General features: G+C 35.8%; 3 protein-coding genes across 3 annotated transcripts in view; all 3 read left to right on the plus strand.

Moving 5' to 3' along the window:
• LOC306874981 (NACHT, LRR and PYD domains-containing protein 12-like) overlaps window positions 1–24,444 on the plus strand; it is a 123,303-nt gene that overhangs the window by 67,966 nt on the left and 30,893 nt on the right. The gene's annotated exons all lie outside the window — the stretch shown is intronic.
• Window positions 761–4,660, plus strand: LOC306875006 (uncharacterized protein). The gene is made up of 2 exons (XM_079425360.1): window positions 761–793; window positions 2,689–4,660. The coding sequence occupies exon 2, from the start codon at window positions 2,735–2,737 to the stop codon at window positions 4,325–4,327; it is 1,593 nt and encodes a 530-aa protein (XP_079281486.1). The 5' UTR covers window positions 761–793; window positions 2,689–2,734; the 3' UTR covers window positions 4,328–4,660.
• The window catches only part of LOC306874567 (NACHT, LRR and PYD domains-containing protein 3-like), a gene marked incomplete at its 3' end in the record, with an annotated part of 38,889 nt that continues 29,450 nt past the window's right edge, over window positions 15,006–24,444 (plus strand). The window contains exons 1-8 of the mRNA XM_079424710.1: window positions 15,006–15,310; window positions 16,264–16,354; window positions 17,764–17,863; window positions 19,318–19,425; window positions 19,758–19,901; window positions 20,042–20,146; window positions 22,275–22,376; window positions 23,723–23,827. Of these exons, the coding sequence (XP_079280836.1) occupies window positions 17,841–17,863; window positions 19,318–19,425; window positions 19,758–19,901; window positions 20,042–20,146; window positions 22,275–22,376; window positions 23,723–23,827 (587 nt within the window). The 5' untranslated portion in view covers window positions 15,006–15,310; window positions 16,264–16,354; window positions 17,764–17,840. The remainder of the gene's footprint in view (window positions 15,311–16,263; window positions 16,355–17,763; window positions 17,864–19,317; window positions 19,426–19,757; window positions 19,902–20,041; window positions 20,147–22,274; window positions 22,377–23,722; window positions 23,828–24,444) is intronic.

Raw genomic sequence — 24,444 nt, forward strand, 5'->3', positions numbered from 1 at the left:
CCAGTCTTTCATTAATCCAAAATCCTTTTGCTCAGATTCAAATTCACAAACAAACAATAAATATAATAAAATAATAATAATCTGGAAATGATTGACACTTATATTATTCAATTCCATTTCATTGCAAGATTGCGGTGCAAGACAAAAAAAAGACAAAAAAAAAAAGGTAAATGAATCACTGCTAAACAGCACAATGTAAACAACTTGGTTGAAATGACCTGTAAGTCATTAATAGAAAGACAGGTAATGTAAACATTTTCAATATATTATAATTTTACTAATATTCTCGTTCCGTGACCGTGGGGAGGAAACATTTATGACACCAGACAGTCTCATTCAGGACTCGAACCTTGAAGCCAGATAATAAACCTAACATTACATTATTTAAAATTGAACTAAAGCATTACATTGAAGATTTACAAGATCTAAGAAATAAAAAGCAAAAAGGATATGTAGAATTATTGAATCCTTTTCCTATAGAAATGTTTTGTAAGTTATCCCCTGTAGTTTTTGTTGTTGTTTGTTTGTTTTTTGTTACGTTGATGCTATGAATGTAAGTGATAATAGTTGAATACAAGGTGATCCTCTATATATGTGTGTTGTGTTACGGTTCCTGTTATGCAATAAAAAATAAAAATAAATAAATAAAAAACCTTGAAGCCAGAGGGACTGCAGCCTCCTTCTGTTTGACAAGCACCCTCTTTTTCTTTCTGTTGGTGGCGGTAATGCACCTAAAGCTGGCCTGCAACCGCAAATGAACAGAACAGAAGAAGAACGCGGTGAATCTTCTGAGGTAAGGAGAACGGTTTACTGTGCTTATATTTATACAATCATAAAAACACAATTTGAGTAACATTTTCGAGGCCAATTGTGTACTGGTTTCTTAAGATATAGCGCCATTTGTGTGTCTTTCCTGGCGTCTGCTGACTATAAACAGTCGGGAGTAAGACCTGCAGGGAGTCGAATTATTGTTTGAATGTTTGATTCTATTCTCGTTTTTCTCCTGTTCCCTTTTTTAAAATACCTTTTGCAAAATAAATTTCAGTTAGACACTTTACGTCCTTTAAATGAATATATGTATTGTAATTACAATACTCAAATAGCTTTTTTTCAAGATATTCGAAAAACAAATCTGTGGTTCATTTACAGAAATGGTAGTTACTGCTATAAAGAGGAAGTCAGAAGTATTTTATTTAACTTTGAATGTCAAAGAAGAAAGAAATTTAAATTTTGATGCAAACAATCAACGTGTTGTTTTTTTTTTTTAGCGAAACAAAATGAAAAATATTCAATAAAATTAATTCAGTCAGTCACTCAGTCAAGTAAGTATGTTACTGAAACTCTTCTAGAGGTCCCACCCAACCACCCTCTGTGCAGCACAACTAAATATGATTCATATTCAAACTATATTCGTAAAGTAAATAGCAGTTCTTTTTAAGGCATCATTTTGATTCTATTTACTTTCTGCATTGTTCTCTTAGGAATCTCCTCCCTTTTGTGTTTATCCTTAACCAAAAGTTTCATCTTTTATATTTATTTTCATGATACATTATAACTACTATTTTTCTGCAAAAACATCAGAAAATATACAAATGTATGTAGTCATTGCATTTTAGAACACTAAAAAGTTCTAAAAAATAATACAAAGCATTTATTTAAAATGCTTCTTAAAGAGATCTTGTATAGATGTCACATCAGTGGACATAATCTGCCACTCCAAAGGATATTTCAGCCTTTTGTGTCAATTTATGACCTTGCTATTCTTAGCTGACCTGTCATTAGTAGTTAGCAAGACACATTTGCATAATTATCCATGCTTATGTACCTTAACACAGTTTTTAATTAAAAACATTACAATTTTCAAGCGGCACCTGAAAACTCATCTCTTCCGTCATCACTTGACTTCATATTAAAAAAAAAAACAACATCTGTGCTTTCTTTCCTTAAACCTCTCCCTGTCTAGCTAGTATTTACGCTGAACAATGCCTGAAACTTTGTATTGCAAGCACCACTTCCTGTGTCTATCTGCTTCTTTATAACGAATCGCTTATTGTATTCCCATTTGTAAGTCACTTTGGATAAACACATCTGCTAAATGAATAAATGGAAATGGAAAAAATTAATTAATGGTTGTTGTCGCACCAAAAGACAACAAAATGTAACACTTTTATAATGGTTCCAAAAAAAGTTAAATATTTGAATAATTCTGAGACAAAACCTACCATGTTAACATAACATGAGCCTCAAAGAGGGCTTCAGCAACATGACCTTGAATGGAGTACTTCAACTACTTAAAGTTGTCTGTGGAATTGCCCGATTTAAATAGTGTTACACCAAAGGACATGGTTTTCAGTGACTGGTGTTCAGCACTGGTTCTTATAGCACATCGGCCGGTCAGAAAAACTTATCAGCCTATGCCGATATTTTAAAATGCCAAATACCAGCCGATGTGGTGATATATCAGTTGACCACTCAGCTCTATTCTGCTGTCTGTTTGTTCTGTTGTCAGTGTTTCTTTGTGTAAACTGCACACACACTGCTTGGAATGATTTTTTTTGTATAATTTATAAAAATTAATCATAATTTTGCATAGCATTTGTCTACTTATATCTTTTATGTCTTTATCTTCACATTTGTGTTTGAATTTTTCTTTTTCTTTAAATGAAACCTTTTTATCTTTAATTTTAGACCTGATGGAGGAGAAAGAGGAGAGTAAATAACCCAAAACGTCATCATGTCAAAACTGGAGAAATCTTTGAAGTGTTCACTGAAAAGAAGAGCCAAAGAACCTTTCATCTGCCCTCAGTGTGGAAAGAGTTTCCCAAATAAAAGAAGTCTTACACCTCACATGAAAATCCACAGTGGAGTGAATCTGCACACATGTGGTCAATGCAGGAAAAGTTTTGCCCAAGCAAACACTCTTAAATTACATCTGCGTTCTCATTCTGGAGAAAAAACATTTAACTCTGATCAATGCGGCGATGAAATGCTTAAGGCAGAAAACCCGAAGAGGTGCCTGAAAGTTCATACAAAGAAGAAGCTTCACGTGTGTTCTCTGTGTGGAAAGAGTTTTACTCGGCTGGATAATTTAAAATTACACTTGAAAAGACACAACGGTGTGAAGGATCACATTTGCTTTGATTGTGGGAAGACCTTTACTAGATCTGATGCACTGAAAGGGCACCAAAGAGTTCACACTGGAGAAAAACCTTATAAGTGTTCACACTGTGACAAGAGATTCAGTCAGACTGGGGCTCTGAAAATACATGCGAGGACCCACACTGGAGAGAAGCCTTACAAATGTGATCAATGTGGTAAATGTTTTACACAAAAAGGAAGCTTTAATGATCACCTGAAAATCCACACTGGAGAGAAGCCGCACACATGTGATCAATGTGGGAAGAGTTTTGCATACACAAAAACTCTTAAATTACATCTGCGTTCTCATTCTGGAGAAAGACCATTTAACTGTGATCAGTGCGGCAAAACATTTCTGAGGGCACAAAACCTGAAGAGGCACCTGAACGTTCATACAAAACAGAAACCTTACATTTGTTTTTGTGGAAAGAGTTTTTCACGAATGGATTATTTAAAATTACACCAGAGAAGTCACAGCGGTGCAAAGGATCATATGTGCTTTGATTGTGGAAATACTTATACAACTGCAGCTGTATTGAATCGGCACCAGAGAATTCACACTGGAGAAAAACCTTACAAGTGTTCACACTGTGACAAGACATTCAGTCAGTATGGAAATCTGAAGAATCATGAGATGATCCACACTGAAGAGAAGCCACACACGTGTGATCAGTGTGGAAACAGTTTCAAACTAAAAGGAGCCCTTAAGTCTCACATGAAAATCCACACTGGAGAGAAGCCACACACATGTGATCAGTGTGGGAGGTGTTTCACACATGCATACACTCTTAAATCACATCTGCGTTCTCACTCTGGAGAAAGGCCATATAACTGTGATCAATGTGGTAAAAAATTTCCTAGGGCAGAACACCTGAAGGTCCACCTGAAAGTCCATACGAGGGAGAAGCCTTACATGTGTTCTTCATGTGGAAAGAGTTTTAGTCAGCTGGGTAATTTAAAAGTTCACCAAAAAATGCACAGAGGTGTGAAGGATCACATGTGCTTTCAATGTGGGAAGACCTTTACTGCAGCCGCGACATTGAAAAAGCACCAGAGAATGCACACTGGAGAAAATGAGAGGGTCCAAACTGGAGAGAAGCCTTTTACATGTGATCAGTGTGGGAAGAGTTTCACTCAGTTAGGATCGCTGCACCGTCATACTAAAAACAGCTGTCTGAAATTAAAATAGTTTATGTTCAGATCAAGCAAATATGACCCAATAACGCATTAATCAAAGCTCTCTTTCATATAAATCTGTCCCAACCAGCCTCATTAAAACATCATTAGTATAAGATGTTACAGTTCATCTCAAAGACCAGCTTTGAGAAACATTTCTAAAAAAAAGTTTTCTGCAGAAAAGCTGTTTTTGTTGTTTTTTTGGTTTGCACTAAAGCTGAATGTAATTATTGTGGACAGAGTTTCACATGGACAATGTCTGAAAATGAATTTGTATTTTCACTGTGGTCTTTCATCTGATTTTTGTAGTTGCTTAAGCAATTAATTTATTAAATCAATTTCTTATTTGATCAACTTTTGATTGTTTATTTTTTTTTATTGTTTGCTGATTCATCTTTCATTGAAAACAGTATCGTAATATTTGTATTTGAAAGCCATGAGGCAGCACAATTGATTTTTGAGATTTCTACCCAGGGGTTAGAATTCATCCCCCCCCCCCCCCCCCCCCCCCCCGCCCAACCCAACCATGTCATCGATGCGATCCTGCGCAATAGTCTTCTGAAGTGAGTTTCATATATTTACCATAAAATACACTTTACAGTTTAATTTTCAGCATCATTTCTTTAATGTTTTCTGGTGTCTGCTGATTGAAAAAAAAAAGTTTTGAAAAGTTTTCATCATTGCCGGTTTCACATACAAAAGAGAATTTAATAATTTATTTATTGATAGTTAGAAAATTTATCCATATTTCATAAGAAAATATGCTTCTTTTTTTTTGGTAATTGTGGCATTTAATAAAACTGTTTTAGATTGTTGTTGTTTTTTGCTGATGATCCTTTGTAAGGTTTAAGGATTGAGAGTATTAACAGATACTGCTAAAAAGCTTCAATAGTTCCTGTTTTTACCTCATTGTTTATGCTAATTTGTTTAAATCACCTGTAAACTGCCACTTTAAACTTTTTTTTTTATTTGTCATTAGAATTATACAAACCATACCATCAATATAAATCAGCATTTCATTATATTTTGTTATAAACCATGTTTCATAAAAAAAAAAAATTTTTTTTTTTTTTTTTAATGGGGATTCTTTTTATTGTGGTTATGTATAATATTTGTCTATATTGCTTTATCCAAATGTCCATACTGAAGATCGAAGAATGAAAATATATAAAATCATCTTAAAATTTGGAAAAATCATAACATTTTTGAAAATAAAACCTCAGATAAACAACAACACATGACATACCAAACCTTATCATTTATTTAACAAAAATAAAGACAATATGGTAAAACCATGTGTGAAAAACTAAGGACACAGTATGATTCGATTGCTTGTAGACACTTTTAGCAGCAATAATATGATGTAATCATTTTCTGTATGATTTTATCAGTCTCTCACATCGTTCTGCAGGAATTCTGGCCCACTCTTCTTTACAGTGTTGCTCTAGTTTATCGATGTTTGTTGTTTATGCACAGCTCTCGCCACAGCATTTCAGTCAGGATGAGGTCTGGACATTGACTGGGCCATTGCAGCACCTTAATTCTTTTCTTTTTCAGCTGTTCTGTTGTAGATTTGCTGTTGTGCATGCTAGTATAGTTTATCTCGAACAAGCCTACTCTTTTTTTGTTGTTTGTTTTGTTTAAAGTAAATTTAGTAGCAGAGCTACTGCAAGTGATTTTCAGTAGTGGAAATCTGTTTATCCTTTGTCACAGACCCAGTAGCTTCTGAGGATATGGCAAGAGTACTGTACATGAAGAATTATTACTCAATCTTCTTGTGCTCGCTACTGATCACATTTGGCTGAAGTTTCAGTTAAGGTGCATAGCAATATTAATCTAACAAAACGAGGAAAAATAGAGAATCAGTTAGAAGAGAAAATCCTGGAGTATTGGAGAAATGTAGCACAAGGCTCATAAAATATTTCCATTTCTTTATCTAAAATAAATGAGCTCTTGCTTGGCAAAGAAGAGGATATCCAATGCATGACTAAATATCTATCTGAGGTGACACTCACCTCTGCTGGTGAAAATTAGTTATTGGTTGTGGTTATGATATGACAAGTCTACAATATTGTCGGATATCTAAAAAGCAGGAGCATAAACATTAATGTATAAAATAATATTTCTAAAGACGTTTTTATTTGACACCACTTGTATACTTGACCCTCAAAGTGGTACAAATGAAATGAAAGAAGCCAAACAGACATGCAAGAAAACTGGTATGATAATTTGTTTTAAAAAGTTATTTAGCTCGTTTAGCTCCAAAACACTAATAATGGTCAATTAGCATAGTTGGTGTTGCTTAAGACCACCATAAATGCACTGCATTTATCCAATAACAGGGAATTTTTCCAAACGAGAACAAATATGTATTGAAGAGAAAATTGTGTGGACCACATATGTTTGTAAGTGTAACAAAGTTCGTGGAAAGGAAGGAGGCGGGAACCAGCAAACATTCAAAGATTTAATAACAAAAACAAACAAACGTAAAAGTACAGCGGCAGCCCCTCACGGACGACTGCCGCACACAAAACACAAACTAAAATCCAGGCCTGGTCCTCTCTCGTCTTCCCCTGTCGTCCCTCCTCCTTTTATCCTTCGTGGGACTCGAGACCGGTGAGTGTCGCAGGTGTCGTTCATTATCATTATCTCCACCGGCCCCGCCCCACTCACCACAGTAAGCTATTCAGTTAGACGAGCTTGCGCAGAAAGTGTGTTTAAATTGTATATGTATTATATTAGATATGTTACAAAAATACTTTACACCTTTTTTAGTATTATGTTTGTTTCATATTGTTGTGGAGCTTGTTATTGTCTTCTGCTGTCCGTTTATGTGAATGCAGTTTGAAAAAAAAACACTTGCATTTGTGAGGTAGAAATAATTGTGACATTTGATATTTTGATTAAGTTTTATCTACTGCTGTATTTATAATGTTGTGGGCCTATATTTCTGTTGGAGGTCCAGGACATCTTGTTTAGACACATGGCATCTTTGATTTTATCAAATACCAACAGATAAAAAAATCAATAAGTGACTGAATCTGTTAGAAATCTTATAATGGGCCATGTTTGGATCTTCCAACCGTACAATAATCCAAACACAAACCTCAAAAACAACACAAAAATGGGTCACTGAGCACAAAACCAAGCTTCTGCTGTGGCCAACCCAGTCCTCTGACCTGAACCCTGTAGAAAATGAGTGAGGTGAAATGAAGAGAAGAAGCACCGTCATGGAGCTGGGAATCTGAAGGATCTGGAGAGATTCTGGATAAAGGAATGGTCTCTGATCTCTTGTCAGGTGTTCTCTAAATTCATCGGGCATTATAAGAGAAAATTTATAGCTGTTAAACTGGCAAATGGAGGTTTAAAAAAGTATTGAATAAAAGGGTGCTTTTAATTGTGGCCAATGTGTATTAGAGAAAAACATTTATTTCATAATGATATTTCCTCCCATTTTAAATTCTTCTTATCCAATGAAATGTTAGATTTTTGTGAATTTTTTCAAATAAAAGATCAAAAGGATTAGCAATGCAGGTTAATTTTCACAGCATTCTTTGATCATATTTACCAAGGGTGCCAATCATTCTGACCACCACTGTATATATAGAATGAAAGAATAATACGAAAGAATAATGACAAATATAAATAATAATAGCATACAAATAATGAAAGAAAATGAAAAACTGTATGCAAATTAGAAAAACAATTAACAAAAAAAAATTCTTCAGAGTATAAAGATGCAGTGCAAGTAACAATAAAGTGACGATTTTAAAGTGTCAAGTGGTGATAAGTGTCAGTGTAAATTCTAGTGTTTAAATTGCCCATGATCAGTCTAATGTGTTATGAGGTGAGTGTATGATGGTCCAGCAGGTAAAGTGCAGAGTGCCATTGAACAGACTGAATTTACCTTGTTGATACAGGTGGAAGTGGCAGTGGGTTTTGACTATTTATCAGTCTAATGGTCTGGGGATATAAACTGTTCTGGCCACAGTGCTCCAGTACCACTCGCCAGACTTCATTAGGGTGAAAAAATTGTGGATGGCATGGATGGTGTCCTTAATGATGTTGCAAGCCCATTTTCAGATCCCTATTGTAGATGTCCTGCAGTGAGGGGAGATCTGTCCCTGTGACTTCCCATGCCAGCTTTATCACCCTCTGTAGTGCCTTTCTGTCATGTGTTGTGCTTTTGCCGAACCACACTGCAAGGCAGCAAGTTAACACACTCTCCTGTAAGAAAAAGTGAAGAGGACTTTGAAGATCTTGAAGAAATTTATTGCAGCATAGCAGTGACAAAGTACATGTAGTACCTTGGGTTCAACGGAGTCGGAATGAACCCAGAACATCATAAGTTCATACCTTTTATACATTTCCAGTTTACTACTCTACATGTAAATGAAGTTGCTCCTTTTGTAACAGCTGTAGTCTGTATGTTAATTAAGTTCTGACATCCCTTTGTCTGAGGTGGTTCTCAGTGTCCCACACCTGCTCCCATTTTACAATTGGTCACCTTTTGCTCAGGATGTGATCATCCCAAATGGTCTACAAACAACGGTTGACTTTCTTATTCTCTATAATAATTAAGCCATTTTGGGAAATGAGCATGATCAAACATATTGTGCAGTGGAAGTTGGGTCGAGGCAGACTATAGATTCTTACAGTCCACAATGCATCTGTAGAAGTTATGGAGTATTTGTCATGACATGTCAAAAAGTCTCCTCAGGAAGTACATTCTTTGATTGGCCTTACTTACTAGTTTCACTGTTTTCTGTCCACTTGAGGTCCTCACAGATGTGTACACCAAGGAACTCAACCTCAGCATCTCTGATCAGTAGAGGCTAATAAACACGCTCACTCCTCCTCATGTCCACAACCATCTCCGTGGTCTTGCTGATGTCCAGTGTTAGATTGTTAGCCTCACATCATGTGACCAGTTCAGACACTTCTTTCCGGTATGACCAATGACTGTGGTGTCATCTGCAAATTTTATGATGACTTTGTTGGGATGGGTAGCAACACAGTCATGTGTGTACAGCATCAGGCTGAGTGCACAGAACTGAGGAGAGCCTGTGTTCATAATGATGGTGCTGGAGGAGTGTTTTCTGAGGCGGACATGTTGAGGTCTGCTGATGAGGAAGCTCAGTATCCAGTTACACAGTGCAGAAGGCAGGCCCAGGTTGTACAGCTTGTTTATGAGTTTTGAGGGGATGATAGTGTTGAATTCCAAACTGTAATTAATGAAAAGCAGTCTGGAATAGCGGTCTTTATTTTCCAGGTGAGTTCGAATTTTGTTAAGGACAAATTAAATGTCGTCCTCTGTTGATCTATTAAACTGTAATGGTTGGTACACTGCTTAGAATGTTTCTTGATGAGACTCTCAAAACACTTCATGAGCACCAGTGTGAAAGCCACTGGTTTATTCAGACTTGAAACTATGTTTTTTTGGGACAGGGATTGTCACAGGGTAAGCCTGTGACTATGCACGGACTGAATACACACGCACATTTCATACATACACCGGCGTCATGTTAACACGGTCTGTTTGCCGGCACTGACAATCATGTATACACAGACTTGTGTAGAATTTGATGTTATTGTATGTTTAAAGGTGTTGTGGTGTATTATGTCCTGTATGTTGGTATTACCTGGTTTACGTGAGTTATATGGGGAATCAGTGGCTGTAACATCAGTGTATATAACATGATAGGATTGTTGTCTTATGTACAGAAATAAATCACCTCACCATTATTATTTGGTTTATATGGTTTATTAAGTACAGTGTTAAGAGTGATACAAATATACTTACGGCATTTGACGAGTCATTTGCCAAACCTGTTCAGTTAAAAATCCGGGCTATTTATACATGGTGTTTGCGCCATCTTGGTAGTCCGTGTGTGTGACGTCACCGGGGGTTCCATCCGTCATAGCTGTACAAAAGAAATGTTTTATGAGTTATTTGTATTATTATTTGTGTGTACATAATGTGTGTGTTATGTGTGTATCTGCAGATATGAGTTGTTATTATTATATGTATATGTGATTTATGTGAAACATAATTACCTTTTCAAATGGTATGTCCCGGACCAGGGGAGGAGTTAGGCCTATAGAAAGGCTCCAGAAATTTAGTATGGGGATGGGAAGTGCTGTTTGTGTCGTGCGGCTGCACGTACAGTGACTCATCGTGTGGCGAATAAAAGGTATTCTTGAACCTGACCAACAGCTTCCTCTGTCAATTTGGGCCTCCATCTGCTACTGCTATCTTAACAGGGATGATAGAGGTGGACTTGAAACAGATAGGCACTGTAGCCATTCTGAGGCAAAGATTGAAGATGTCAGTGGTTACGCTGGTCAGCTCTGAAGCACAAAGCCTTAATGCTAGGGGTGTGAACTGGCACTGGTTTCACAATTCAGTTTGATTATGATTATCATGTCAACGATTCAATTCGATATCACGATGCGTTCATTGCAACCTCAGTTTTCAATAATCCTGCACATGGCTACATTTTCATCAGTGAATAGTCTACAAGCAGTCAGATAGGCTATATGAACTCTTTGGAGCATTTAGAACTAACAAACACTAGTAAATACTAAAGGCACATGACACTGTCAAGTATAAAGGCATATAAAGTGCAGTGTACTACTTCAAAAAGTATTTAAATGTTAACAAATGTATAAAAAATTATTTAAATTATAACCCAAAATAAATAGTACAGTCTTCAAAAACAAAACTTTCTGCAGAGCTCTAATATACAACATACAATCCAATAAATATAAAATAACAGCACTGGCCACTTCCTGAATGTAGCAAACATTAAACAAATTTAAGTCTGCACACAGCAAACAACAGGAGCATTTAGAACTAATAAATACTTGTAAACACTGCAGTGCTCTAACATACAAAATAAAAGCAAATAACAAATATAAAATAACAGCACTGGGCGCAGAGTACTTCCTGAATATGCCAAACATCACAAACATGAGTCACTGCTTTGGGAATTGTTCTGTAAGAACACTAATTGCTCTGGTTTTAGAGTACTTCTTTTAGCAGTGACCGAGGGGTGGTTCTGGGGGGTGTTTGTCAACAAGCTTGACCCCCCTTTGGTCCCCTAAGTATATATATATATATATATAAAGAAAATCATCACCAGCAGCTAAATTCAAATCTGCGTTCACTGGCTGACACACAGCCAGAGATACGCACATTTTTAAAGCACCTGTGCATTATAACCAATCACATACGATTCTGTTGAGCTTATGAATGCAAGGACCAATGCTGTTCCTTCACCGCGTGCGCTGGCTTACTGAATTCTCTGACTAACGTTAATTCTCTCAGAATTCTCTCATCAGAAACAACAAAGTGAAGATGTACGAATGTAAGTAAGACATTTCTTAAGACATTCATTTCACAGTGTAAACAGCTTTAGAGATTATTATGGCAGTTTTTGAGAGTGCTTGAACTCGCTGGACTGAAGTAAATGTTCTTTGATAATGTAAACGTTCTTTGCTCTCTTTTTCTACAAATTAAGTGTCATAGACTAATTAACTTACAGTGTTTTGATTAATTCACATTAAATACAAAGTCAGTCTTATTAAAAGTATTTTATGGCATGACACCCATATCTGGTACTTAAGAAAAAAAGACAGGCTTTTATGCGTAGTTAATAGATTATAGTATTATGCTACTTTGCCTATCGCCCATTACAGACCAACTAACATTATCTATAAAGGTGCAAAATGCATTTACTTACACATATTTAAGAATCAAGATATTTCATGATATATTGTAGGGATATATTGAATAAAATAAATAAAAATAAAACCCCTGCTAAAAAAACAAAAACAAACCAAAAAAAACAATAGACACCATTACAAAATTAGTAATGTTTTTTCTGGTTATAATGGGACTTACACTGGCATGCGAAAGTTTGGGAACCCCTTGCAGAATCTGTGAAAATGTGGATAATTTTACCAAAATAAGAGAGATCATACAAAATGCATGTTATTTTTTATTTAGTACTGTCCTGAGTAAGATATTTTCCATAAAAGATGTTTACATATAGTCCACAAGACAAAACAATAGCTGAAATTATTAAAATAACCACATTCAAAAGTTTGGGAACCCTTGGTTCTTAATACTGTGTGTGGTTACCTGGATGATCTACGACTGTTTTTTTGTTTTGTGATGGTTGTTCATGAGTCCCTTGTTTGTTCTGAACAGTTAAACTGAGCACTGTTCTTCAGAAAAATCCTCCAGGTCCTGCAGAATCTTCAGTTTTCCAGCATCTTTTGCATATTTTAACCCTTTCCAGCAGTAACTGTATGATTTTGAGATCCACCTTTTCACACTGAGGATGATTGAGGGACTCAAACACAACAATTAAAAAAGGTTCAAACATTCACTGATGCTCCTGAAGGAAACACGATGCATTAAGAGCTGGGGGGTGAAAACTTTTGAACAGGATGAAGATGTCCAAATTTTTCTTATTTTGTTGAAATATCATATTTTTCCATTTAGTACTGCCCTTCTGACGCGACAGAAGATACTTGCATGTTTCCTGGAAGACAAATGAAGTACAATTTACCTTGATCTTCAAATTCAAAAAGTTTTCACCCCCCGGCTCTTAATGCATCGTGTTTCCTTCAGGAGCATCAGTGAATGTTTGAACCTTTTTTAATTGTTGTGTTTGAGTCCCTCAATCATCCTCAGTGTGAAAAGGTGGATCTCAAAATCATACAGTTACTGCTGGAAAGGGTTCAAATATGCAGAAGATTCTGCAGGACCTGGAGGATTTTTCTGAAGAACAGTGCTCAGTTTAACTGTTCAGAACAAACAAGGGACTCATGAACAACCATCACAAAACAAAAAAACAGTCGTATATCATCCAGGTAACCACACACAGTATTAAGAACCAAGGGTTCCCAAACTTTTGAATGTGGTTATTTTAATAATTTCAGCTATTTTTTTGTCTTGTGGACTATATGTAAACATCTTTTTATGGAAAATATCTTACTCAGGACAGTACTAAATAAAAAATAACAAGCATTTTGTATGATCTCTCTTATTTTGGTAAAATTATCCACATTTTCACAGATTCTGCAAGGGGTTCCCAAACTTTCGATCCCCACTGTATATTGTTTTTACTGGAAACTGTAATGGACTCTCACCAAACCCCCAACTGCTCCCCTGTGTTCATGTGTGTGTGTGCACATTGAATGGGTTAAATGCAGAGCACGAATACTGAGTATGGGTCACCATACTAGGCCGTATGTCACGTCACTTTCACTTTCAGTTGATGCATATTCATCAGTATTGACTGTGGAGTCCTGTTGTTATTGCTGATGTTCTGAATACATCCCAGTATGCTTTCGGTGTTTTTTCGGCTGTCTCAGACCACACTCTGATGGTTTTACTTTCTAGAGTACACTGTTTCCACATCTGTTTCTAAGTTGGGTATAAAAAAAATTGTATAGTGGTCTGAACGGCCAAAATGAGGTGCTTTGAGTTTTAAGCTCCCTTTAACTTTGTACACATGATCCAGTGTGTTATGTTCTCTAGTAGGAATGTTGATGTGCAGTTGAATGCAGTTTACTGATTAAAGTCCACAGCAATAATAAAAACAACGCCTGGATCTATGGTCTCGTTTGTGCTGATAGTTTCGTGAATAACACTGCTGTCTGCGTCACAGTTGTTGTTTATGGTGACTAGAATGGGACATGTTCATTTCACTTAGTTTTGTCATGGCCACAACATATTAACTCTTGGGAACGTGGTAAAATATCATGGTCATGAGATAATTTTGTCGAGGTAATGACATCCTTATGTTGTGGCCACGCAATGTGAAGTCGTGGCATGGAGATCCTATGTTGAGGGAACCACATCCATTTCTTATGTCAAGGGAATAACATAAAAAAATAAAAAAAATAACGTTTTCTCGTCTTGTAAATCAGTTAACTGATCGTGTCTTTTTATTTGATATTTGTATATTATTATTATTATATAACTATAATAATATTATAATATGTGACCCTGGACAACAAAACAAATTAATTTTTTTTTTTTAATTTTTGAAATTGAGATTGATACATCATCTGAAAGATGAATAAATAAGTTTTCCATTTATGCATGGTTTGTTAGGATAGCACAATATTTGGCCGAGAGATAACTATTTAAAAATCTGCTATCAGAGGGTGCAAAAAATCTAAATATTGAGAAAATCACCTTTAAAGTTGTGCAAATGAAGTTATTAATCAAAAATTAAGTTTCTATATATTTACGGTAGGAAATTTACAAAAAATCTTCATGGAACATGATCTTTACTTAATATCCTAATGATTTTTAGCATAAAAAATCAATAACTTTGCAAATGCTGTAAATGCCTGAAAATTATGCCAATAAAGTTTTGACTTTATGATTATTTACACCCATATATGAAGACAAATGAGCATATTGTGTTTTCATTTACAAATGAAACTACGCAAATAATCCATAATCCTCAACGAAACAGATAATATTTATAATTATACAGTCTATTAGCCTAAATAAGCATTGGATCATGAGGCCACAACATAAGGATGTTGTTATACCTTGACAAAATGATCTCGTGGCCACAACAAAACGAAGTGAACCGAGCCCTCCCGGTCACCATAGTTCTTCATTTTGAGGCAAATAATTAAATAAAAACAGTTGTAAACTTAAGCGATTAACTATGTTCAGGAGATCACACATGATTTTCCACCTGTCTGGATTTTTACTAAATTACAGTTCATGTATAATGCAATTTATATTGTTTCTAAAGGAAATTCTTTAGCATTAGAACATATAATGTTTGATATTTGCTAGTACATCTGTAGTTGACTAAAATGTAGTTATCTGTTTGTACACAATGAAAAAAAACAAAAAAACAACAACAACAAAAAAAAAGCACTTTTTAGACGGTCCCTCACTAGTTTTCCACACTACGTTAGACATTCTGGAGTCTGGACACACGGACGTTCGCAAGTAAGTAATTTTATCGTTAAAACAATGCTTAGCCATTCTGATCGATTGTGAACAATGTAGTAGGTTATAATTGACAATAGTTAGTCATTATCATGTTTTTCAATATCATGTCGCTGATTAGAATTTTGAAACATTAACTTTATTACACATATAATTAGAAAGTTCCTGAACGAGGAGAAGTTTGTGCGAATATAAAACCAACTTTACCCAAGTTTTTCGGATAGAGGAGTCAATAAACCCCAGCGAATATGTTCTATTAAACTTCTTACATTTACATTTAGTCATTTTGCAGACGCTTTTATCCAAAGCGACTTACAATTGGGGAATGCATAAAGTGATTCATCTTAAAAGAGGCAAGCAGACAGAGGCTGTGCTCTAACACCAAATCTCAGGCATTGCTCAAATAAGTACAAGCTCGCAAGGGAAGGGAAGATATTATTATTATTATTAAGTTTAGGATGAAGTCAAGTAATGTCGAAAGAGATGAGTTTTCAGTTGTTGTTTGAAGATTGACAGGGATCCAGCATTCCGGGGTGTATCGAAATCCGACCCCAGTGGAAAATCTTACCCCCCTCGCGTGCACGCGCATCACACATTAATAGAGGTATTCTATAGTCTTTGATAGAGTCTGGGAATCCACGTCACGCCGCATCTTTTAGGTCCCGCTCAAGCGCTCTCAGTCTACATCGCCTATTCTGGAATTGCTCTTACACAACATCATTTTGGTCTGACATTCTTGACTTTATCAAATGTTATGTGAATCCTAATTTTGAGTTTACTTATAGAAATGTCTTTTTTGGCTTTCGTGAATGTGAAAAAAGAAATTAGGTTTATTTTATAAACCTTATTTTCCTGTTAGCTAAATATCATATTCATAAATGTACATTTTCTAAAAGCAAACCTCTTTTTTAAGATTCAAAATTGAACTGAAAATGTATTTTGATTCAATTGAGTTCTCTAAGAATTTAAAAGCAATGAGAACGGTGGCTTTGCTGAAGGACTTGGCGCTTCCCTTGGACTGAGAGACCCTGGATTGTTGTTATTGTGAGTTAACAATGTTGACAATTGTTATTGTTCTTTTTCAAGTATTCAATAAAAACTTTTTTTAAAAACACACGCAAATCACCACAGAAAAAAGCTGACAGTTTACTATTAATATTTTTTTGAAAATCATCTTACATACTCTTAGAATAAAACTGACTAATATGTAAATCTCTTTAAAAAAATGTCTCTGTGGTTTGTCTGAGAGGCTGCAAATCTTCATTATTCAGTCTCCTTCACTACAGTGGTACTGATACAGGCTAACTGCTATAACACTTTGGTTAAAGTAGCAAAACCATGGCTATTTTTTTAAATGGGAGAATACATAGCTAGATCTTAAAGAATTAAGCCATTATAGAGATAACAGAACTTACTATAAGCTGCTTTGAAACGATGTTGTGGATGCTATGCAAATAAATAATGAACCAAGTTGAAGATTCATTATTATTAGAGATGCCCAACAATGATAAACGATCAAATAAATGAATGAATGAAACTTAATCCTTACAAACAAGTGGCCGGGGATCAAAGAGCTGCCACAGATAATATTTCCATATGATTTTCTTTTATTTGTAGTGTGAGGGCTTACAGTTTAATGCAAATCACTGTAAATTAAATCTACAGAGATCAATTATTAAGCCATATCTTATTTGAGTTGTTACCGAGTTTCAGTTTAACTTTCATCGGAGTTCAGTAGTGAATGTAGACATTATATAGACTATTATTTTATGTTTATGTGATTCAACTTAAGATCACGTTGAATGATTAACGCTTTATCAACATAGCATTAATAAAAAGCAGAGGTATTTCATGCAGACACTGATAAGGGCTATGGCATCTATTAATGTCTGCAGGAAATACCTCTGCTTTTTCAGCTTTCTTCGGTACAACGCCTTTTAGGGGTGCAAAGATCATTCAGGAATGGTGAACGAGAATATTCTGGAGAGTGATTTTGAGCCTCTCTGTGATGGTACCATGAGGCATCGCTCACTAGCAGATCTCAGACTTCTGGAGGGGATGTAGGTTCGTAATAGTGAGTGGAAGTAGGCGGGTGCTAAACCTGTGGTAGTTCTGTATGCAAGCATCAGTGTCTTGAACTTGATGCGAGCTGTAACTTCTTAAGGTTCTGTTACTGTGATTTTGGTTTGTTAAAGAAAAACAGCAACGCATCAGCGGCCATATGACTAAATAGCATATACATATTATATCGAGTACCTACGTCATAATTACTGGAAAAATTAAAACATTATTTTGAGATCATTTAAAGTTAAGTAAATTGTGATATAATGGTCAAAGTGAAAAGGACTGATACAAGAATTTCATAAAAAAAACTGAATAAATTAGTGTCTATTACTATATGTACTGTTTTTTCCCTACTTTTTTAATTTTAACACTGTTTAATCTCTGCATAGTAAACATATAGAGGCCTGTGTTGTGAGGAGTGATTGGATTCTGAAGTGATCTGAAGTAAACGGACTCCCCATCTGAGATGAGTCTCTCCGAGAAACAGAGGTAAGACTGCTTTATAGCCAGTCCTAGATTTAATAGCTAACTATCATGCAGTTCTTCTAATATGGCTGCAGATAGATGATAATAATAATAAAAATAAAAACATCTTAACCTCTTCAAAATCTGAAGATGTCGATAAGAACGGGGAAAACCTGAAACTGAGTTTAGTTTTAGTTATATAGTTGAGGAATGCATGACATAATTGGTGTTTTTTCCTTCATGATGGAAAGGCCGTTTATATTGTGGCAGAACAAAAAATAACAAGAGATCAGATTGGTGCATCTGGAGCAGGGCTGTACTTTGGGCAGTGCAGCTGGTGCGGTCGAACGGACCGATGGGGGTGATAACATTTGGAGTAATGGTGGTGGCAAGAGAACAAAGCAATGCCAAAGAAAGCTGTTTTATTATACATAAGTGAAAGTAAGGGTATATTACCAAGTGTTAACAATGAAAAATGAACAGAATATATACATATATTTACAATTCAAATCAATAAACTACATTTTAAACACAGGAGAAAAAGGGATGCAAGTGACACCAAAGAAAAGAAACAGAAAACAGAAAAATCTAATCTAACTCATAATTCAGCTTCTAACCAAATTAACAAACAAATAAAAATAAAGCAATTCTTCAGCACCAAGAACCCTAAACTTCCCTACTCTAACTAGCAAACAAAACTTACAAAGAGTGGCATTCACTTTCTTACACGGTGTCGAGTTGCACTGTGTAAGTCACGTGACTTCTCACCTATCTCTGTTTCCCTTGGACAGAGCAAACACCATCAAAACAATAAAAAGGAAGGGGGAAAAAACAAACAAAAAAAAGGGAGGGGGGGGGGGGTAGCAAAATAATAACAAAGTGAGAAGGTAAACTAAAAGTGGTAGGGATTAAAACTGTCACCAAACAAATGATACTAGCTCAAAGAACAAAAACACAACACAAGGCGGACAAGCAGGGGAGCAAGGATACTCTCTCTTTCATTTCAACATGCTTTTTAAATGCTGCTGGGAAACTTGATTGGCAGCGGAGAAGTTGACATCATGTCGATTTAATGACAGCATCCCAAACCTACTGGAATTCAGAAAAATTACAGAGAGCGAGGGAAAGAGAGAGAGACACAGACATGTAACACATACACATTATAATTTAAGGCTCCTAAGACATTTTAATTCCAGAACAAACATCTTGATCCCATCCCACTGAATCTATGTGGAGTGACAAGATTTTATTTTGATTTCCATTGAATCAAATATCAAACACAGAAAAAGTAATGTGTCCAAAACATTACATCTGTTAAATTTCTCTTCCTATGGTTAAGATGAGAATGATAAGGCTCAGTTATTGTTGAAAGTCAAATGTATTTAATTTCCCTATTTGCAACATCAAACGTCTTCATATGAGATTGATGAACCTCTTGTCGTAAAATATTTTTCTCTCTTTGTTCGTTGTGTCATTAGTGTGAGATCAGGATCACGTGTGTCCAGCTCTGTATCTGCGAAGAGTGCCAGTTCAAAAGGAGATGGCACACCGAACTTCAGTGAGAAAAAACCATCATCTGTTAAAAGGTACTTTATTTCTTTTACATGTATAACACTGTAATAGCTAATTTATGCACTGTTCTATATGTAAGACAACTTGATTAAATAAAGCAATACATCACAGAAAGACATGTCATGTAATCTGCTTCTCTCTTTATTGAACTCTGACTGGAGTTTCTTTCCAGTAATTCAGTTACACAGAAAGTCACTAGGGTACAGATATACATCCATCTATCCAGCCATATTCATGATCAAATTCACATTTACTGTATACTATATTTAATTATTGTATTTAATTCTTTACTGAGGATCCTCCTTTAATAAGGTGTGTTTTCTCTCTCTGTTCTTTGTGTTATTAGTGTAAGATCCGGCTCACATGTGTCCAGCTCTGTGTCTGTGAAGAGTTACAAGTCTCATGATCTTCCACCAAACTTAAGTGGGGAAACACCATCATCTACAAAAAGGGATTTTGTTAGTTTCTCCAACATTAGTAGTTTGTCAAGGTAGGTTAGCAAAGACTGTTTTTTTTTTCTAGCTGTTCAGTAGGCGAGACTGAACAGTGGAGAATCGGAAATCTGGGTTCCAAACCGTATGTAAGATGGATAAAGTGTCTTCTTTCTCTCTCTGTTCTTTGTGTCATCAGTGTAAGATCAGGCTCACATGTGTCCAGCTCTGTGTCTGTGAAGAGTGACCGGTCAATGGGTGATCCACCGTACTTCAGTGAGAAAAAAACATCATCTACTAAAAGGTATTTTGTTAGTTTCTCCAACATTAGTAGTTTGTCAAAGGTAGGTTAGCAAAGACTATATTTTTTTCTAGCTGTTCAGTAGGAATTGGAACAAGGGAGAATCTGAAATCTGGGTTTCAAACTGTATGTAAACTGGAATTTTTTTCAGGAACATGTTTTGAACAGATGTTATGATCAAAAATCAACTGCTCTATTTCTAGGTCAATCATTATATGAGTGACAATGACAATCAGGGGCGTCGTAGTTGGGTGAAAAGTGGGACTAAATTACCAGGGCCCCAAGTGGGGGGAGGGCCCCTGAGGAGTGAAATTTTATTTTCCTTTAAATATAATTTTAAGATCACAATAAATGTTGTTAACTAATGTAAATACTAATATTTTGGGTAAAGGCATCAGTTGATTGATGTATTAAATGGTGTCCAAGTACATATAGTGTCTGAGGACAGGCAACCTCTCCCTTGCATGAAATGGTTTAGTCCACCTTCACCGGACTTTATGACTAGGCGCATTTGAAGCGGCGTTCATTCTGCTGAAGCGGCAGACGGCAGTGCCGAACTGTGCAACGGAAGATGATATTAAACAAAGCAAAATTCGGTTCTCAGAAAAGAAAAGAGAGGTAGGAATGAGATAGAAAAAGAAATGAGGGAAAGCAACTGCTAACGGACTTCTTTTCCAAGAAAGGTGAGCCCAAAATGTGAGAGCAAATAGTCTACAAATGAGCTCCTGCTGTGGTTACAAAACACTTCAATACCCCCGCGATTATCAGTGCTAATATAACACAACGGCATAACACAAAATGAGAAATTACATGATGCCTTGTTTGCATAGCCTACACCATTTCAATAGTAACGTTATACTAATTCGAAAACTAAATTAATATTTGTTATTGGACTATAATAGTCTAACTTTGTAGGCTCAATGTCATATAGGTTCATGAGGATATCGGTCATATTAGTGGCAAAGCTAACTTGTGAAACGCATGGCACTCAGTTTCAGAAACTGTCTGTCACAGAGGGTGATGCAGCAGCAACAGACCCCTCATCATCTGATACTGTGGACTTATCACTTATTAAGTGAGCCTATACTGTAGTTTAAAATGAAAGCACATCATTTTAGCTGTTTATACTATAATGTGTTTAGCAACATGTCATGCTCTGCCTTTTACTGTAGTCTAGCTGTTTGGCTATAGAGACTATTTTTTTGACACATCCATAAGAAAAATAAAATGGCACTTAGTTTTTATTAAGTGTTATACAAAATATTTAAATGTTAATCAAGTTCAATCACATCCATTAGGCTACATTGGACTTTCAGTAAGATGAAACTGGTTAAAAACTACCTGAGATCAACAATGAGTCAGGATAGATTGAACAGCCTTGCCCTTCTTTCCATTGAAAGTCAGTTGGCAAGAAAACTGGACTTTAAGGACCTCATCAAGGATTTTGCCACCAAGAAGACCCGTCACTGATGGCACTAACTGGGGTATAAATTTCAGTGTTTAGCACTTTGTGGAAGTTTTTTTTTTGCCCCTTATTAATGGAAATTGACAAGCGAGTTAATTTTTTTTTATTATCTTTCACTGTAAATTAAGCATTTTGTAAGCATTAAAAAACTGTTCTCTTCAGCCAAATGAAAAAGTGTTTAAATTTTCATGCATGCCTATAATGTTAGGCTACCTTTGGTGGCATGTTAGCTTTTAAGCATTCTGCAAATAAAACAGAAATTCAGAGAAGTTGTGTAATAAGGCTTTTTTTGTTATACATATAAGAGTTCTTAGATTAGTAGTAAGGGTAGTTGTAGGTAGCTGTCAACCTCGAGCTTACGGGGGCCCATGGCCACTGCTTGTGCATAGGGCCCAGAATTTGGTGCTACGCCCCTGATGACAATCATGTGACTAATTGTAGATCAGATCTTTCTTCCACTGAAGCAAAAACGGTACTGTGAATGTCTATGACAGCGCACTGCTGATTTATAGCCAAAATAATTCTGAATTCACAAACTTAACTGTGGTTGCAAACTTGCTTATTTCTGTGGATGACAGGATAGCAAGTTCATGTGCAGATATCAGTCATGAAAACCTTCTGTAAAGTAATCTTCTGCAGTTTTCTTTCTGTTCTTTGTGTCATTAGTGTAAGATCAGCCTCACATGTGTCAAGCTCTGTGTCTGTGAAGAGTGACTGGTCAAAAGATCAACCACCAAACCTCAGTGAGACAACAATACCGACCAAAAGGTATTTCATGTGTTTTTCATTTTACCATTGCATTAGCAAATTTCTCAACTGTGGTGTATATGATAGAACATGGCTAAATAAAACAATGCCAGACTTCATTGAGAAAACACCATCACCTACCAAAATGTATTTTGTATGTTTCTCCAGCATTAATAGTTGTCAAAGGCAAAGTAAAGACTATATTTTATTCTAGCAGTTCAGACAGAATATGTTGTTGTCCTCATTAGAAATCTGGGTTTCAAAACCCAGAACCTTTTAAGAACAGTTTCATAAAAAAGGTAAAACAAATGTTATGTACTAAAATTAAGAAGAAAAAAAAATCCACTATTTCTAGGTCCTTAATCAACATTAATCATGTGACTATTTGTACAGTAAATCAGACTTTTGTCTTCCACTGAAGCTGAAGATACTTTTTGGATAATCTCAAATTGTGCTCAAATTTCACTCCAGTCCTGCTGTCGTTAAAGAGCCATAACAAATACAATGGTTTATAGTCAGGAGAAAGCACATTGTTTTATGTAAGTGCAAAACATTATCTCAACAGTTTTTGGTTTCCATTTTGTTCGGTGAGTGTTAAGGTTTTTTTCACCTACAGACAGTCCCACCACAGAGAAATAAGAGCACATAAAACACATAAGAGTAAACACAGTTAGAAATTACAACTGGACAAAGAATCTGCAATAACATTTTCAACATTGTGCTGCTTCCATCGTGGCTGATGAGAATTTAGCATTGAGGGACTCAACATTGTCCTCTACAACAAGATTTCTACCAGACATTATTTAAGCAGAAATTATATTCAGCACCAATTATTTTGTGTAGTGAAAATGAAGGCAGATGCAGTCAAACAGTGAAACTTGTGAGACTTTCTCAATCCAGGACAGTTCATTTATTGACACAGTCAAACTAAACCTTAGCAGTGGGTATCTGTATACTGAAGCACATTCATTAATAGATGTTAGAAACTGGATAAACATGTAATTTATTTTAAGTATCGGGTGGTGATGGCGCAGTGGATAAGACACACTCTCTTTGGTGTTCGAGACCCGGGTTCGAATCCACTGTGAGACACCAATGTGTCCCTGAGCAAGACACTTAACCCCTAGTTGCTCCAGAGGCGTGCGACCTCTGACATATATAGCAATTGTAAGTCGCTTTGGATAAAAGCGTCAGCTAAATGAATAAATGTAAATGTAAGTAACAGCTTTGTTGCAGGGACATTGCTGCTCTCCATTTTCTTTAGTAAAAAATATTTCTGTGGAGGACGAGAGAGTGTGTGCAGCTATCAGACACGAGTCGTCTCCTGTAGTAAAACATGTTTTTCTCTCTGTTCTTTGTGTCATTAGTGTAAGTTCAGGCTCACATGTGCTCAGCGCTGTGTCTGTGAAGATTGACCAGTCGAAAGAAGAACCACCGAAATTCAGTGAGAAAAAAACATTACCAAACAAAAGGTATTTCATGTGTTTGCATTATAGCACTACATTGGCTAATTTCTCTACTGTGGTGTATATGATAGAACATGACTACATATAATAATAAAACACAATTCAAAATGTCTGGCAAGCTGCTTCACTATTTATAAGAGTGTAGTGAGTGTGTGCATGTGTGTGACACTGTGGGTTTCACCAGAGATAGCAAAAAGTATGTGTAATAGATGTTTACAGGCTTTACACAACATTATTTAAAATACTACTAAGGTCTATGTTACTATTACATTACCCAGTTAAATTTCAGTCAGGTGAATGAATGAAATACACTTACAAAGCGAAATTTGTGTTGGACTCATGCACAATTCCATGCTAATTATGGCTTTTGTAAATGAGAAATGATATTTAAGAATAAACCATCACAAAAAAATATGAATAAAAACAAAGCAAGACCCATCAGTTAACTATAAAATCTATATACATATCTTAAAATGATTATGCCTATACACTAGTAACCTGTTGCCTACCTGGACAAGAAAAAGTAGACTTACACTTTATATTACTGTAAGTGTCTTTAAATACTATGTACTTACATTTAAATTAATCATTTAATACAATGCACTTACTCTGCACATACATGT

This window comes from Barbus barbus (genome assembly GCF_936440315.1).
Source record: "Barbus barbus genome assembly, chromosome: 9".
In the NCBI taxonomy this organism is placed as follows: Eukaryota; Metazoa; Chordata; class Actinopteri; order Cypriniformes; family Cyprinidae; genus Barbus; species Barbus barbus.